At 42.2% G+C, this 18874-nt stretch overlaps 1 protein-coding gene across 1 annotated transcript in view; it reads right to left on the reverse strand.

The window, feature by feature from the left end:
- Positions 1 to 30: 30 nt before the first annotated feature.
- LOC143282654 (E3 UFM1-protein ligase 1-like) overlaps positions 31 to 18874 on the reverse strand; it is a 22612-nt gene continuing 3768 nt past the window's right edge. The window contains exons 3-16 of the mRNA XM_076588307.1: positions 17955 to 18081; positions 15734 to 15979; positions 14269 to 14327; positions 13279 to 13425; positions 10410 to 10585; positions 9967 to 10137; positions 8374 to 8497; positions 7479 to 7737; positions 6648 to 6814; positions 5514 to 5644; positions 4380 to 4460; positions 3645 to 3736; positions 1987 to 2198; positions 31 to 793 (exon numbers count right to left, since the gene is read on the reverse strand). Of these exons, the coding sequence (XP_076444422.1) occupies positions 645 to 793; positions 1987 to 2198; positions 3645 to 3736; positions 4380 to 4460; positions 5514 to 5644; positions 6648 to 6814; positions 7479 to 7737; positions 8374 to 8497; positions 9967 to 10137; positions 10410 to 10585; positions 13279 to 13425; positions 14269 to 14327; positions 15734 to 15979; positions 17955 to 18081 (2141 nt within the window). The 3' untranslated portion in view covers positions 31 to 644. The remainder of the gene's footprint in view (positions 794 to 1986; positions 2199 to 3644; positions 3737 to 4379; positions 4461 to 5513; positions 5645 to 6647; positions 6815 to 7478; positions 7738 to 8373; positions 8498 to 9966; positions 10138 to 10409; positions 10586 to 13278; positions 13426 to 14268; positions 14328 to 15733; positions 15980 to 17954; positions 18082 to 18874) is intronic.

The raw sequence follows: 18874 nt of genomic DNA on the forward strand, positions 1-18874 counted from the left end.
CCATTCACACGGTACATGAAGATCTCAGACACGCCAAACATTTCTTTAATCCATAAAAGAGCGTATCGGGAAGAAAACTTTCACCTCATCTCTAATACACATTTAGTGAGCGTGTGAAACCTTTGGTGGGCTTCATTACCTGATACACAACATTTCCGTTCCCATTACCAAGTACGTCATAATTTTTGATTGGTAGCTGAACTCCTGTGTAGTGCAGTATTACGTAACAGCAAAACAGTCCGCCATGTTTCCCAAAATAATGAGGATCTCATTTCCCTGTTTCTTGTCAAGTGCAAGCACTGTTTTATAAACTTACAAAGCAAGTTGATGCAATTACCCTGTGTCAAAAGAATAACTTGGTGGCAAATGAGTATTCAGAGCTAATCTAATTCTTTTACTCTCACAAACTTGGTTTTGCTTTGTTTATGTTGAAAAAAAAAAATCCTCTACGTTTTACTTGCTTGAACGTTCAGGTTCAAACACTTGTTTTTGAACAAGCTGAAGCTTCATTTTCACATCATAGCAAAGCCAGTACATCAAAACCCATCAAGTTGATAATTTTCTCTTTCTTGGTTTGGTCGTTAATATACTATTCATTTCATACACAATAAATAACATGACTGTATATTTTATAATCCTGCTGCTCACTGATCATCATGTGTGTGTGTTTTGCGTTTGGTAGTGAGAGCGATGTCCTTGACCTGTGACAGCAGACTGTCCAGTTCTTTGGTCAATGTTTCCACTGTGCTGTGGTCATTGCTGCCTTCTGCCTGCAGTCTCTGCACCACCAGATCTGGTTACAGACAACAAAGCACGTTCACTGGGATGAGGTGTTAAATTAAGGTCTTGTGTCAGGCATGATATGAGATACAACTTTGAACATGAACATTCACTAAACTATGCAGTAAGTAATAAAACTGATGTTGACTAGGCCAGAAAAACCATGTCACTGACAATGAGATGAACAGCGAACATTTTTCCCCAGACAGACATAAACATAGACACATCAATGAGCAGCATACAGTGCTCTCACAGACTCTCTGGAATGTTGCAGAAAGCTTGGGAACAAACACCTTTAGCAGATGGAAAGAATACTTGTTTTTTTCTTGAACATGCACTGAAAGTGTAAGTTTAGCTGTATGCACATTTATGACAATAGATGCATCTTGAGGCATGCTCGCTGTTCACTAAAATGTGTGACAAGTAAATGTCAAACTTTACATGAACCTCCCCTGCCAAAAATCTGACAACCCTTGGCTCATGTTCAAAACATTACTTAATTCCTTCACCATTGCTTGAGGAAGTAATTCCCTCACCATCTGTTCTTTCAGAATCCTGTCTTCATCTCTTCAGTCAGGCTCTGCGAGTTTCAATATTCCTCTGGGCGTTGTATCTACACTAACTGTTGAGTTCTTACTTCAGAAGATCCAGTCTCAGACTTCTAAAGTACAACAGCTGACTACACTCCAACCCAACACATGAGCTGTGAAAGTAAGCTCCCACTTTTCGAATATCTGAATGTCAGTGGAAAAGTAAAATAATTTTAGGGATTTTTTTTCCCCCTCAGTGGGAGCATGATATGATAACTTGTTACAGGGTGTGTGAGCTGTTACAGTTACAGGCTGAAGGTCCCATAGCCTTTTATGGTCATCAGAGCAGTGATTTCATATTCAGTGTCTTGGGTTCAGGAAAGGGAGGCTGGGCCCAATCCTCTCATTCCGCTGTTTTCACCCTCCCCAGCTGAAGTTGGGTACCTGTTCAAACCTGGATGGAGTGAGGAAAATCAGAGTAAAGTGGCTTTCCCAAGGACACAACACCATGCCAAAGCGGGACCTCAAACCCTGATCACTGGGGAACGCTGGATCCAAAGTCCAATGTCTGACCAGTTCTGCCATGGCAACTCTCCTCCCAGTCTGAACTGTACATTCACTGAATTCAGAAAGCTTCTTAAAAAGCTGAGGGTACCTCCAATCCACGTGAACATACCTTGAAAATGTGTGAGTTGCGTGTACACCTGTTCCTCCATCAGCTCGTGCAGGTGAGCGAGGACAGCAGGCACCAGGCGGCCAGGTGCGTGCACCATGGCCTGGGTCAGGGTCTGGAACAGGATCACCACTGCCAGGTGCAGAGCCATGGCCGCCTCACTCTCCCCTCGCAGCTGTTCTGCTAACGACTGGCGGTGAGCAAACACCAGCTGCCTGGAAAGGGAATTCTTCTTTCAATATCATTTTTAAACGTGAAGCTGGTAACAAGAGGGATTGATGCTGAAAGGTCATTTATTTGAACCCATTCTGCAGACTGGCAACAGTAAGAAATGGAATCACAAACACACAAAAAATACACAACATATTTCTCATCCTAGATGAATTATGCATTCATTGCACATTAGAAATCACATGGAAATAACTACATTCTGAAGAGACTTTCACTTTTATAGGTAAACAGATAAACATTCTGGGGGATGGGAAGGGGGGGGGGGAAGAAAAGAAAAAGGTTGCTGCGCTGTATTGAAACTGCCTGGCAGGAGTGCCCCAAACTAAAAATCATAGTGAAAACAGGCACACACGCAAACTCAAGCCCCTACAATAAAAATCATAGTGAAAACGGGCACAGACGCAAACTCAAGCCCCTACAATAAAAATCATGGTGAAAACCAGCACACATGCAAACTCAAGCCCCTACAATAAAAATCATAGTGAAAACGGGCACAGACGCAAACTCAAGCCCCTACAAAAAAAATCATGGTGAAAACAGGCACACACGCAAACTCAAGCCCCTACAAAAAAAATCATGGTGAAAACGGGCACACATGCAAACGCAAGCCCCAACAATAAAAATCATGGTGAAAACAGAAACACATGATATTCAAACCCAAATACTAAAATCATGGGGTAAACAGACACTCTCCCATTCTCAAGGAAAAGCTCCAAAAACTGGAAAAACAATGCATGCACCCCTCCCTGCTCCTCACACAAACAAAAACAGACCCACTGATTAACAATGAGCACAAGCTTTCTCACAGAAAAAACAAGAGAGGCAAGGCCCTCAAGGCTCACTTGTGGCAAATTAAGTCCCCTAACATTAATTACAGAGTAATTTCCCTTTTTTACTATCTGCACCAAAACGTTTGCAAAATAAATAAAACTTCCATGCTTAGCAAAAGAAGTTCCTGTTTGAATAAAAAATGATACTAATGACTGCTCTTGTTGTTGTGTCAGAATATCAGATCAAAATGCCAAGTTTAGAGAATACAAAAAAATATAAATATAACAGTAAATGCAGTTTGCATATAATCAGGCTTCATTTTTTATTTTTTTGTGCCCATTCCAGAGGTGCAATATTGTTTTAAACAAGATGACTGGAAAGAACTTAATTTTTTTTACTATTTTTATCCCTAATTTGGTGTCAACTGACAAACTATTTGCAGAGAAAATGTCAATGTTAAAGTTTACCACGGACACACAGACACACACACAAACAACCGAACACCGGGTTAAAACATGGACTCGCTTTGTTTACACAAGTGAGTCAAAAACCATCCAACTTCCAGCAAAATAAATTTTCAACTTCAAGATGACCACTCCCACATCCCTGAACACAAAAGCCTTGCATTGTGAGAAGAAAAAGATGCAATTCCAGCTCACCTTTCCTTGCGTTTGTCTGGTTTCTTGAGCATGATGCTCACATGGCTGCTGCTGCAAAACTGCTCCATGGGAGTCAGGAAATCCTCAAGGCTCTGGAAAAGTGTGTGCATCACTCTCTGTGTTGGTCATTCTGTGTGTACATCATTCTATGTGTTGACATTCTATAAAAATTGAAAGCATAATCATGCATGCACATGCACACACTATGTGGATCACCTGCATATGTACATGACCAGTACTCACAATATTATCATGGAACAGACACACGTTATGTATCATGTGAAATACAGTTAAAAAAAAAAAAAAGAAAAGAAAAAAAGATGGAGGGTCCCCATAGAATGTTAGTGCCATCAGGGCAGTGAAATCACAGCCACTGTGTCCAGGGCTCAGCATAGGAAGGTAGGGCCCAGTTCTCACCTTCCACCACTTTAACCTTCCCCAACAAAAGTCAGGTACGCATGCAGAGAGAGGAAAATCAGTCCTAAGAAAAACAGCACCATGCTGAAACAGGGCCTTCAACCTTCATCGCAGGTGAACTGGATCAGAACTCCACTCCTGACCAATTCTGCTACAGCGTCTCCATATTAAACACAGTTCTGCAAAATCACCAAAATAAATGTCCATATGTAAGATATCTAAAATTGTGACAAAAGGAGTAGGTCAGTGTCACAGCTTAACATTAGGATGTCACCTTTGAGAGTTCTTCACACCTGTAACAAGAGGCTCAGCTCTTACCTGACCATTCAAGGCGATGTGCATTCTGGACAGTGGAGCCTGTACATCCTTTGGCAAGTTGCTGATCAACTTCAGTCGGGCCTGAAAAAACAACAAAAAACATCCAGAACTAATGGCTGAAAAATCACATCCAGAACTAATTGTTGAAAAGTCACATTCATAACTAATGGTTGAAAAATTACAACTAAAACTAGTGGATTAAACCTCCAACTGTATCCATGAATATATACATAAAATTATCTACATAAAAATCTCAAAAAAGAAACAAAAACAGACACTCACACAGAAACAGATTCTTTGAAAGCAAAGCTAAAACATGGTCAAATAGCAAGAGACACTTTAAAATAAACAAATTTTGAAAACAAGGAGAAACATTTTAAATCTTGCAGAAAAAAGGATCATTACAGAGAAAAAGGATAACAGGCAATGACCAGCAATGAACCATATTTCTCCATCCTACAATTATTGATTAAGTTTTCGCAACATATCTGACAAAACAAGGAAAAAACACATACACTCGCATAGAAATGGATTCTTCAAAAGCAAAACAAAATCGTGCACAAATAGCAACAGATACTTTGAAATACACACATAAAAACTCAACAACAACAAAAAGAAACATTTTAATTTTGACCAAAAAAAAAAAAGAAAAAAAGATCAGTGACCAGATGGATATAAACCACATTTCTCCATTCTACATTTGATGACTGAGTTTTCATAACAGAAAGAAACTATTTGACATCAGCCATCACTGTGATATATCATGCATGCATAACAGTGACCAGAAGAAGTACGACAAAGATTCACAAAGGGCTTCCCTCAAGCGCATGGCATTGACCAAACACATGGGAAACTCTAGCCTCCAGTCACTCAGCATGGCACAGCCGGGTCCAGTCTAGTGTCGCTGTCTGTGAGGAGCAGAGGATCAGCAACACCATTCTGAAATGGCAGCAATGCAAGATGGCACTTCACCCAGCCACACCTCCACAGCACCAGCTGCACCTCTGTCGGCAGTGCCACCAATACTTCAGAGCCCCGACTGGACTGGTCAGCCATTTACAGACGCCCCCATCACTGTGAAGCTCATACTCTTCCCTTGTGAAAGAGAAACAAAGATGGTGTGTCATGTGTTACCTCAGGTGTGAAGTTCGTGTCCTCTGAGGTGGTCAGCATGTGCTCTGTTGCCATGGCGTTCAGCAACAGGTTGGTGATGTCTGTACACAGAGTCTTCAGCAGATGGCGACACAGGTTCATCTGATTTGCATCTGAAAATAAAACGCACACACACACACACACACAAACACACAAACCTGAAAACACATACACACACAGAGTAAAACAATCACTCAGCTAATGACACACCTGACGGGCACAACAGCCAAGTGGTCACTGCACTGAACATTCAATCTGACGGTCCTGGGTTCGATCCTGATATCAGCCCCTGGTGGTCTAAGGGTGGAGATTTTGCCGATCTCCCAGGCCAATGTATGTGCCATCCTGCTAGTGCCTTAACTCCCTCTCTGTGGACACACATTTCGAAGATCAACTATGCACGTAATTCGGTAAAGGATCCCCTTAATCAATGTCAGTTTTGGGTGGGTAATGGAAACAAGAACACATCTGCATGCTGCCTGCACACAGCTGGGTAAAGATGGCCATACATACTATGTCCAGTCATAGACACGAGTGGGCCTGTAAAACTGCAGCCCACAAATACAGAAGGAAAGAAAGAAATGATACACATCAACAACAATAATGTTCTTTTGTATAGCACCCTTTCAGCACCTTTTCAGCCTTGAGGATAAGAGCTCATGGCTCTTTACATGAAAGAAAAAACTTAGTTTTTTTTTTAATTACAAATGACATAAACCACTCATGACCACTCACTCTCACTCTCTCTACCTCATAACTGGAACCCTGAATTAAAAGAAAAGATGTGTGTGTGTGTGCATTCGTTTCATGATAAGAAATGACTTGTCACTTGAAATATCAGATCTATTTACATTTTGAATTCAGGGGGAAAATGTTATTTGCATCAGTGATACAGATTTGGAGTACATAATACCAAAGTAACACCTAAAAACACATGTATACACACTAGACTGATGGGTCCATTACAGATTAAAACATAATCAAACACCAGCCAAACACTAGTAACCAAAATATAAGCAGCAGCAGCATTTTTTTTTATTTATTTTTTTTTTTTTATTTTTTTTTTTACATTTCACCCAGTCTTCACAACAATGAAGGAGAACAGCACTCAGTCACCTTTGAAGAGTTTAAGGCCCTTCTCAAAGAGATGGACATTTGTCCACAAGCCTGAGATCTTGTCCTGCAGCTCTCCAAATGCCTTCTTTCTGTCGGCGCTCGTGCCTGTGCCTGAAGTCTGCAGAAAGATGGACTTGGCCACCTCTTGATACTGACGGGTGAGAGGCCTGAAAATGGGGAGAAAAATAAAAAATCAATCAGTCATATGAAAGAAAATGATTTGGCGTCATATTCTTTTTCTTATGTGTTTGTGAGCTTAAGGTTCACTTGTATGCTATAATGTGTATGACAGTTTCTACCTCACTATGTAGGCAAAGGGGGTGGGAGTGAGAAAAGCAATGCTGACATATGGGCTGAGGGGTGAGAAAAGCAATGCTGACATATGGGCTGAGGGGTGAGAAACCAAATGCTGACAAAGGGGGAGAGAGTGAGAGGGTGGGGGGGGTGGGGGTGAGAAAAGGAATCCTGACATAGAGGCAGGAGAGTGAGAAAAGGAATGCAGACAGAGAGGGGGGTGGGGGGGTGGGGAGAAAATGAATGCTCACAGAGAGGTGGAGGAGGGGGGGGGAGAGAAAGGGAATGCTGACAATGGGGGGCGGGTGTGTGAAAGGGAATGATGACATATGGGCTGAGGGGTGAGAAACCAAATGCTGACAAAGGGGGAGATAGTGAGGAAGTGGGGGGGAGGGGAGAAAAGGAATGCTGACAGAGAGGTGGAGGGGGGGCGGGGCGGATAAAAGGAATGCTGAGGGAGGGTGTTGGGGGTGGGGGTGGGGGGGTGGGGTGTGGATAAAAGGAATGCTGAGAGGAATGAAGGAAATGCAACACCACCTGTGGAGCTGGGTGGCGATGTCCCTCAGCAGGGTGTTGGGGCAGTCGGCCAGGGAACCCTGTGACTGCAACACCCCCTGTATCTCCTTCACCTCCATGAAAGCCGCAGACTCCTGCTGCCCTCGACTGCTCCCCCCTGCTGCCCCCCCTCTCCCGTCGTCATCGGAGTCCTCTTCCACCTCCCGGGCACCCCTGCCCTTCTTCTTTGCTGATTTGGTCTTCACCTCTCGCCCGCCTGTACCCTCCTTTTTACTGCCCGCTGCCCAGCAAAACACATCATCTCCTTAACACACAAAACCACACAGTGTTGGTGCTGAAAGAGGATTTGGACAGAGGAGTGTTTGTTGGGACAGAGGAGTGTTTGTTGGTGCTGAAAGAGGATTTGGACAGAGGAGTGTTTGTTGGGACAGAGGAGTGTTTGTTGGGACAGAGGAGTGTTTGTTGATGCTGAAAGAGGATTTGGACAGGAGTGTTTGTTGGGACAGAGGTGTGTTTGTTGGGACAGAGAAGTGTTTGTTGGTGCTGAAGAAAGATGGAAGCAGTGTAGGTGAGGGTCTGGGATTGATTTCCAATCACGCCCTTTCTCCCAAACTTGACTGGAAAATCAAACTGAGCATCTAGTCATTCGGATGAGACGATAAAACAAATTCCCGTGTGCAGCACACACTTGGCGCACTGAAAAATAACCAAAGGCAACTAAAGTGTTGTCTTCTGTTGAAGAAATTCACTCTGACAGGTACACAAACATATCTGCATCACTCCAGGCCTGACAAGCGTGCTGGGTTATGCTGCAGTCCATCACCTGCTCGGCAGATATGGTCGAGTGCATATGGATTTGTCCACATGCAGTGACGCCACCTTGAGGAAATGAAACAGAAACTACCAAAACCCGTACCTGCAGCCTTTTTTCTTCGCTGGTCCTTCTTGTCCTCCTTCCCAGCATCCTCAAGTCCGGCCATCTTGGCAGCTGAGGTTCTGTCTCCGTCTCCTTTCAGCAGGGCTGGGTTTTCCTGAACATCCTGTGTGGGTATGTCTACATGTATCAAAGTCAGACAGGGCTGGGTTTTCCTGAACATCCTGTGTGGGTATGTCTACATGTATCAAAGTCAGACAGGGCTGGGTTTTCCTGAACATCCTGTGTGGGTATGTCTACATGTATCAAAGTCAGACGCATCCAACTATGACCATGAGAACAGCAGAGAAGGCAACTGCTGTCCCAGTAATCTAGACTAGAATTTAGTGATAGTGGAAAGCGTCTTGCCCAAATTGCATCCCCACTCTCTCGGCCAAGAGGGCTTTAGGACAGTCAGCGATGGGATGGTCCCTAAAGGACAACTAAACCAAAGGCTGCCGCAATGAAAGCCAGTGCAATCTTGCCTCCTAGTTTGAAAGTGGTCATCCTTCACAAAAAAGAAAAGAAAAGAGAAGAAAAAAAAGCTGTGTATGAATTTCCACTGCAGTGGAGAAACCACTGATCATAAAGCTCTCACTCTGCTGATGGTCCAACTGTAAGCTTGCATCAATCACTGAAATAAGCAGAGCTTTGAGGCCATGTGTGACCACGATCAAATGATACTTTCCCAGCGTGCACAATGAACATTGTGTTCTGCTGACAGTGGCCTCAGTCTCTTTGGATAATCATCAGTTTCAAGTTTCAAACTGGTTTCTTTATTCTTTGCCTCTGAAAGAAAAGGTCTTCAGAAACAAACAACGCAGTATTACAAAATCAAGTTTTGTGCATAAATCAAACAAATCAACGCAGTGTTAAAAAAATCAAGTTAGTGAACAAATCTAACAATTCAATGCAGTGTTACAAAATCAGGTTTTGTGAATTGATCTGACAAAAATCAATCCAATGTTAAAAAAAATATGGTTTGTGAATTGATTTAACAAATTCACTGTAGTGTTACAATATCATCAAGTTTTGTGAACTTAACTCTGCAGAAATTTCATGAACAACAACAACAAAATAAACAAGGTGATTCCACACCTAAACAAAGATAACAATCAATTAAAATCCAAATAAAAATCTGTATGTGTAAAGATCTGCACAATGATCAATGAAGAAAAAGAGCAAATATAAAATCTCAGACATTATCCTTGATGAGAAATTACAGGTGTGCGCACTCAGAACCAGTACAACATATTTCAAGGTCACTGAAAACCCAAGGGTGCTTCAAATCATCAGCAAGAAATTTCAGACTGGGTTGTGAGACAAGCAAACTGAGTGCTAAACTGTTACGCTTCCAAGTCCTCATAAGTGGAGTTTATCCTCAAAACTTGTTCTCTTGTACTTTTTTTTCTTCAGTGCACACACCTCTTTCTGTGTCCATATAATGAAAAACTATTTCACAAGTCACACTTACACGTTAACAATTCGTTGTGTGACACAAAAAACTTCTCGTTCCTCAGATGAACAACACAAAAAACTAAACCCTAAATTTTTCAGGTAAAATAAAAAATTCCCACACTCAACTATTTCACCCACCTTTTCCGCCTTTTGTCTGATGAGGTCAGTGAACAATCTGCCGCTGTTGGTCACCAACTTCTGACTGGCCACAATGGAATCCCCACATACAAAAGCCCCTTGGTGGTCTCGCAGAATGTGCGACAGAAGTTCGCTGATGTCCTTGCGACTGAGTGACGAGGGTAACATAGTCTGAAGAAAAGCAGCAAAATTCCAGTTCATCTATTTCATTCTGTGCGGTATTCCGTTTGAACAGTAAATTCTGTGTCGCTCTCTCTCATACATACAAACTGGGAAAGGTATCAAAAATGTTTGTTATCATCAACAGAATCAAATCAGTACTGATACAAAGTGTTATTAACTTATTTTTTTTATTCTAACATTGTTTAGTCTGTATCCGAGCTGTTCACACACACACACGCAGACATACAGACACACACACACCCTCCCACCCCCACACACACCTTGACATCCACCCAGGTGTCATTGGTGAGAGCGTCCTCCACGCTGGCCGACACCTGGTCCTGCAGGGCGGGGCCCACACAGCAGGAGCCCAGCATCAGGAGTCGCTCCCCCTTCAGCCGCTTCCTGATTGTGTTCTTCACGTCGCTCAGACCCAGACGCGTCAGAGAGTCGTACTCTGTCGTACACATCACATCACATCATTATAGCCCAGCCTTCACCTTGTCCAAACTTAGACATGTCAGAGAGTCGTACTCTGTTGTACACATCACACAACATCATTATAGCCCAGCCTTCACCTTGTCCAGACCTAGACATGTCAGAGAGTCGTACTCTGTCGTACACATCACACGACATCATTATAGCCCAGCCTTCACCTTGTCCAGACCTAGACATGTCAGAGAGTCGTACTCTGTCGTACACATCACACGACATCATTATAGCCCAGCCTTCACCTTGTCCAGACCTAGACATGTCAGAGAGTCGTACTCTGTCGTACACATCACACGACATCATTATAGCCCAGCCTTCACATCACACGACATCCTTATAGCCCAGCCTTCACCTTGTCCAGACCTAGACATGTCAGAGAGTCGTACTCTGTCGTACACATCACATCACATCATTATAGCCCAGCCTTCACCTTGTCCAGAACTAGACGCGTCAGAGAGTCGTACTCTGTCGTACACATCACATCACATCATTATAGCCCAGCCTTCACCTTGTCCAGACCTAGACATGTCAGAGAGTCGTACTCTGTCGTACACATCACATCACATCATTATAGCCCAGCCTTCACCTTGTCCAGACCTAGACATGTCAGAGAGTCGTACTCTGTCGTACACATCACATCACATCATTATAGCCCAGCCTTCACCTTGTCCAGAATTAGACATGTCAGAGAGTCGTACTCTGTCGTACATATCACATCACATCATTATAGCCCAGCCTTCACCTTGTCCAGACCCAGACGCATCAGAGAGTCGTACTCTGTTGTACACATCACATCATTATAGCCCAGCCTTCACCTTGTCCAGACCTAGACATGTCAGAGAGTCGTACTCTGTCGTACACATCACATCACATTATAGCCCAGCCTTCACCTTGTCCAGACGCAGACGCGTCAGAGAGTCATACTCTGTCATACACATCACATCACATCATTATAGCCCAGCCTTCACCTTGTCCAGAACTAGACGCGTCAGAGAGTCGTACTCTGTCGTACACATCACATCACATCATTATAGCCCAGCCTTCACCTTGTCCAGACCTAGACATGTCAGAGAGTCGTACTCTGTCGTACACATCACATCACATCATTATAGCCCAGCCTTCACCTTGTCCAGACCTAGACATGTCAGAGAGTCATACTCTGTCATACACATCACATCACATCATTATAGCCCAGCCTTCACCTTGTCCAGACCTAGACATGTCAGAGAGTCGTACTCTGTCGTACACATCACATCACATCATTATAGCCCAGCCTTCACCTTGTCCAGACCTAGACATGTCAGAGAGTCATACTCTGTCGTACACATCACATCACATCATTATAGCCCAGCCTTCACCTTGTCCAGACCCAGACATGTCAGAAAATGTTTTTGTAGAGTTAAAAACAAAAAACAAAACAAAACAGAAACAATAGATTAGAAAATCCGGCACAAATACGGTCACATTCATGCACATAGACTACAACAGGCTTCTGACATTGACCATTCTTTCAATTTCCTGTCAAGACAAACAAACAAACAAACAAAAACAAAAAAAAACAACTAACCTGAGCACAAACATAATTATATATGACACACAAAATCATACACAATGAAGCATACAAAACTTGCCAAAAGGCACCTCACCTGTCTGGGTAACAAAGAAAAAACACAACATATCCACAGCATCCCATTATCAAGGCACACATAATACAAAAACTAGTCAAGGCTTTGTATGAGAAAATACAGGTGAATGGATCAGCAAGGCAGAAAAAAAAATCGTAAAGAAAGAGATGACAGATAGAAAAGAAAAAGCCAGAAACAAGGATAAAATGCAAATACCCAGTTCATTATAAAAATGGGAGTTTGTAGTGTACTGCCTGCTTGGTTAAATGTACTTACCATTTCAAACTGATGCAAACTAGACCCACTTTTTCGCTCTGTTTGGTCAAAATTTTCACTGTCTCCAAAGACGCATTGGCCCAACTACATATGGGAAAACCTATGGGCTATGGGACCAGAGATAGTCTCTTGAGACAGCACTATCCAAGCCTCATGGATTCAGCCATTGCCGGGTGGCATGCAAAGCCTATGGATCAAAATAGGTCATTCCCAAAACTTCAAGACCGACAGAGAAAGTAAAACAAGACAGAGACTGAGCAAAAAACATAACATCAAACCAAATGTCCAGAACTGACGCAAGCAATGAATATGACTTCAATTCTGAGACGAAAAATGCTCCAGAATGTCACACAAAACAACAAGCATGGAAGAAAATAACATTTCAATAGCATTAAAGGCCAGCTATGGCAGAACAACTTGTTAATCTATTTATCTCAGTGAGTGATGGTCATGGGAATGATTCAACAGTTCTGGCTGAATATGGCATTTGGCTGGCAAGCAGATGGCAAGCTAAGAGTGGGATGTGTTCTTACTGAGTTAGTCGCAAATTCTGGCCAAACAGAGCAAACCAATAGGCCTAGTTTGCATCAGTTTGACATGGTACAGTATTTGACACCAAAATGCATGACAAAGACACTGACATGAATCAAAAGCCTTCTACAAGTGTGAGAATTAAAAAAATAGAAAAAAGCAAACAGAAAAAAACAGACACATTAGCCTCTCAAGAGATATCTACCCATATTCATGTACCACTCACCTAAATACCCGTTCTGGGCATAGAAACTGTCCAGCCACTGGTTCTGGGCCCGGGTGTAGATTTCAGGGTAGAATATGGATTTATCTTGCCGAGCGCCTGAAACGCTGCCCAGCACTCGTCCTTGCTTCAACAGTTCATCTAGCAATGCTGCAGACAGGCATTTGAATAGAATGGAATAAAATAAAATAGAACAGAACGGATGGAACAGATTAGAATATGTCTTTATTACCATGTTTATTGTGGGCAATTGCAAATAAAAACGTAAACTGCAAATCTTATAGAAAGACAATTGTAGGAATTTAGAATGGCATGGAGTGCTTGTACAATGTCAGACACAAAGCACACAAAAACACACCCTCATACACAAATACATACAGAATAATAACAATGTCCATTAATATTGGACCGTTTTCTCTCTAAGAGCTCAGGGCACTTTACATGCAAAAAAAAAAAAGTGAAAAAATTACAAGAACCATTCATGACCACTCTTTCTCCATTCCCCTTCAACCCTCTCCCTCTCATCCGTCATACATACAGAGCTGGCACATGTATCAAAGCACACAAACAGAAACATGACAGAGGAAATACAGTTAACCCACAAAATTCTTATATTAACTGGAGAGCCTTAATCACGAAGAGACTGCTTGAAAAGGAATGCTTTTAGATTTATTTCAAAGGATATGAGTGAAGGACTGCAAGGGGCTGAGATGTCAGTGAATTCCAAGTTCGTACAGCTGAAGACCCAAAAGGCTCTCATGCCGTGTTGTTTCATGGTCTGATGTTGCGTTAATGTGTGGTGAACTGTTGTGGTGTGGGAACATGTCCAGAAACATGTGCACATGCGTGTACACGCATGTACGTGTGCCCATGCTTGTGTGCTGGTAAGTGCATTGCAGCGCTACATGCTTCATCACACACTCACTTCTCTGTTAGTTAATGTCACAGGCTGTAAATCACTCAACACTTTACAAACAATGCATCAATACTTACAGTGAAATAATCTCTCCTGGCAGCCGGCCTTCACGCGGATTCCTCCAACAGGGGTTGGACTGAAACAGTAAAGACAACACTGTTCTCCAAACAAACACAACAGGTCCTCAAAAACCAAACAACAAAGACAACACTATTCTCCAAACAAACACAACAGGTCCTCAAAAACCAAACAACAAAGACAACACTATTCTCCAAACAAACACAACAGGTCCTCAAAAACCAAACAACAAAGACAACACTATTCTCCAAACAAACACAACAGGTCCTCAAAAAACAAAGAACAAAGAGGTCAGCAGGCTTCAGGAAACTACTGGAAGAGAAACTGGGCGTATCCTTCATTTGAAAAATGAGGAAGACACTAGGAAATCAAAGAAAGAGAGACGTAATTCAACAGAAGAAGTTTTTGGGGGGGTGATGCAAGTAGACACACATATAAAAAAAAAAAAACACTGTTGAAGTGGCAATTTTTTTTTAAGCTTTGAATCAGCCACCATAGCATCTCAAAACGCACTAGCTTTTTCTAGCCTTTTGAGTTATCCTTTCCTGTGATGTCAAAGAGAAAGAGAGTGAAAGAAAGACTGCACTCCATTAACACTGACTCATGTATGTGTGCGTACATACATGCATGCCTGTTTGAAAACACTGCAAAATGACATAAAATATTTTAAAAAAACAAAAAAACAATAAACAAAAATGATATAAATAAATACAAGCAAATAAGTAATTACACAGAAATAAAAACAGAAAAAAAAACATACATAGAAAGTATTTCTTCTTCTTCGTTCGTGGGCTGAAATTCCCACGTTCACTCGTATGTACACAAGAGGGCTTTTACGTGTATGACGGTTTTTACCCCGCCATGTAGGCAGCCATACTCCGTTTTCAGGGGGGGAAGTAAGAAATGAAAATAAAAATCAAAATGAGCCACATCCAGCAAACTTATTCACCAATCTGCAGTCTCACAGATGCCCTCTATCCACACATACAATCCCTGGCCTCTTCCTCTATCTACACATACATGCAAATATATTCACAAGCACGCACACACACACACACACACACACACTAATACCTCTTGCAAGAGACAACCCTATTGTTGCCATGTTTTTTTTTACATGCGCTAAGTGCATGCTACATACAGGATTTTGATTTACTGTCTCATCTGAATGACTACCATCCAGACAAACACTCAAGGCCAAGGGGAAGAAAATCCTGACGAGTTTAAGATTTGGTCCTGTGCACTTAGATTCTCTCGCTTCCTAAGAGTACACGTTACCAATGGGCCACCCCTGTACGCTATACAGGTAAGTTCAGCTTTTGATTTGGAGTCCGGAAACTTTCTTCAAAAGGATTTCAGTTTTTGGTGTATAATACCAGTGTTGTCACATTATATCTTCTGTGCTCCAACAGGGGTCAAAGGGTTCAATATTCCTGATTCTTCAGTTCGATTAACTCAACTCACACAGTCAGCGCGCTGAAGGCCCCACGGATCCTGGCCCTCATCCGCTGGACGAAGCTGTCGGTGAAGATCATGTCCTTGTCCTGGCTGTCCATGTGACCCTGGATGACCCCGCCCAGGTTCTCCTCGACAACCTCCCGCACAAACTCCGGCGGCAGGTCGTACGACTTGGCCAGTTCCGCCACCGTCACGTGGCCTTGCTCTTTCAAAAGGTCATTGATCTCGTCCGCCAATTTGTCACGGTATGAGCTAGACACAAACACAACAGGTGAGAGAGAGATGACATTTATGATAACAATAATGATCTTTATTCACTAGAAGGCTAAAGCCCCTTAGATAACCATTACGATAAAGATAATGATCTTTATTCACATGAAGGCTAAAGCCCCTTAGATAACCATTACGATAACGATAATGATCTTTATTTACATGAAAGCTAAAGCCCCTCAAATAATCATTACGATAACGATATGATCTTTATTCACAAGAAGATTAAAGCACCTTAGATAACCATTATGAAAATGATATGATCTTTATTCATATGAAGGCTGAAGCCCCTTAGATAACCATTATGATAACGATATGATCTTTATTCACAAGAAGGCTAAAGCCCCTTAGATAACCATTCCGTTAACGATAATGATCTTTATTCACAAGAAGGCTAAAGCCCCATACTGAAGGGGGTCACATATCAAATCAAATCAAGTTGTTTTTTTAGCCCAGATGACCCACGAAGGGGACATTTCAGAACTGACCACCAGTCTGTTCTTGATGCCAGTGACAGAGAACAAAATGTTAATAAAAGGTTCATTTTCTTAACCGAACAGATTTTACCAGAACTGTCCAGTTCAAGTTCCATTATCAAAGCTTTGCATGGTAGTCTTTTGACAACATCCATACGGAACGATACGAACCAATGTAAAAATTATGCATACAATGGATGCCTCCCTGGCACTCCATGCACAAGAGATACAGAGAGAAAGAAAAGAGGAAGAAAGAGAAGGAGGATGAAAGACAGAGAGACAGACAGACAGAGAGAGTTAAGAGATACAGAGAGAAAGAAAGGAGGAAGAAAGAGAAGGAGGATGAAAGACAGAGAGGCAGACAGACAGACAGAGAGAGTTAAGAGATACAGAGAGAAAGAAAGGAGGAAGAAAGAGAAGGAGGATGAAAGACAGAGAGACAGACAGACAGACAGAGAGAGTTAAGAGATACAGAGAGAAAGAAAGGAGGAAGAAAGAGAAGGAGGATGAAAGACAGAGAGACAGACAGACAGAGAGAGTTAAGAGATACAGAGAGAAAGAAAGGAGGAAGAAAGAGAAGAAGGATGAAAGACAGACAGACAGACAGACAGACAGAGGGAGTTAAGAGATACAGAGAGAAAGAAAGGAGGAAGAAAGAGAAGAAGGATGAAAGACAGAGAGACAGACAGACAGACAGAGTTAAGAGATACAGAGAGAAAGACAGGAGGAAGAAAGAGAAGAAGGATGAAAGACAGAGAGACAGACAGACAGAGGGAGTTAAAGGCTGGCTGAAACAAAGAGGGAGTTTGATTACATAAACTTTCAGGACAAGTCTGTAACAACTACAAACAACGTTAATCATTATTTTCTGAAGAACAAAGGGCTCTTATACACGAATGCACAAAATTTCAGTACTTAAAGACTAATCTTTTGTAAATGCCTGTCAAAAAAAAAAAAAAAAAAAAAAAAAAGTACATATGTTTTTTCTTGTACGCTCTGCTCACATACTTAAGTACTTAGACCCAATTACATCATGACACATTGGTTTCAGGAAACAGTTGCATGTCACACGTCGCATCATGTATCAGTCAATCCTAAGAAACACCACGGGTGTTAAATTGAAAATTCTAATTCTTGTATCTTGCATGTATCGTAGTCTTGAGAAATGATATATTCTTGTATCTTGTATAAATTGATGTCTTGAGAAATGATACAACATTCTTGTATCTTTTATGTATTGTCGTCTTGAGAAGTAATAAAATATTCATGTATCCTGTATGTATTGTTGTCTTCAGAAATAACAAAATATTCTTGTATCATGTACATATCATCGTCTTGAGAAATAATAAAATATCCTTATTCCTGTATGTACTGTCGTCTTGAGAAATAATAAAATATTCTTGCATCTTGTATGTATCGCCGTCTTGAGAAATGATATATTCTTGTATCTTGTATGTATCGTCGTCTACCTTGGCCCTTACCTGTCAATAAGCTGTCCGAGAATGAGAGTGAGGTTGTGGTCGTGTTTCACCATGTCGTTGACCTTGGCTTCCACATGGCTGAGGTCCACATTCAAGGCCTGCTGCAGATCCACCAAGTTGATCCTCCCTGCCACGCATTATCCAGTATCAGCATTCGTCAATCATGGCATTCCCTTGGGAAAGGTGCTGTGTCTATGCTTCCTGTAGATTTTTTTTTAAAGGGTCAGAATGACCCCTTCAACTCAAGGGTGAGGGGAAAGTAGAGTGGGTGCTGCAGGGGGTGGGGAGGGGGGGAGGGGGAGGGGAAGGGGGAGGGAGGGGGTGGAGGGAGCTGGAGGACAGGGGGAGGTGTGGTGTGGGGTTGTTAATGTTATGTGATGGGAATGGAGAAGTAAAAGACAAAAAAAAACCCAACAACAAAGCCCGAAAATGGAGTATGTCTGCCTACATGGTGGGGGTAAAAATGGTCATACATGTATGTAAAAGCCCACTTCTTATATGAGTGCACATGGAGTTGCAGCCCATGAATGCAGAAGAAGAAGAAAAGACACAAACACTGTCATTCCCTCTCATTATGCCTTACAATGTGAATGTGACTCCTTGATTTGTGCTGACAGAGCTGTTATTAAGTAAATATCAAGTCTTCCCTACACACACAGTGACACCCCCCTCTTCCCACTCCACTCACACACGCAACACACACATATATATACACAACACCACACACACACAGCACCACACAACACACAAACATTCATCAACGGACCTCCACATTCTGTCAGCTCGTCTCTGACCTCCTTGGCCAGGTGTTCAGGTGTGAGGTACTCCTTGCCATCAGAGGTGTACAGGATACACACACACACACACAGAGCGTTCATCAACATACCTCCACATACTGTCAGCTCGTCTCTGATCTCCTT

The sequence above is a fragment of the Babylonia areolata genome, chromosome 6, assembly GCF_041734735.1.
Source record: "Babylonia areolata isolate BAREFJ2019XMU chromosome 6, ASM4173473v1, whole genome shotgun sequence".
Taxonomy (NCBI): domain Eukaryota; kingdom Metazoa; phylum Mollusca; class Gastropoda; order Neogastropoda; family Buccinidae; genus Babylonia; species Babylonia areolata.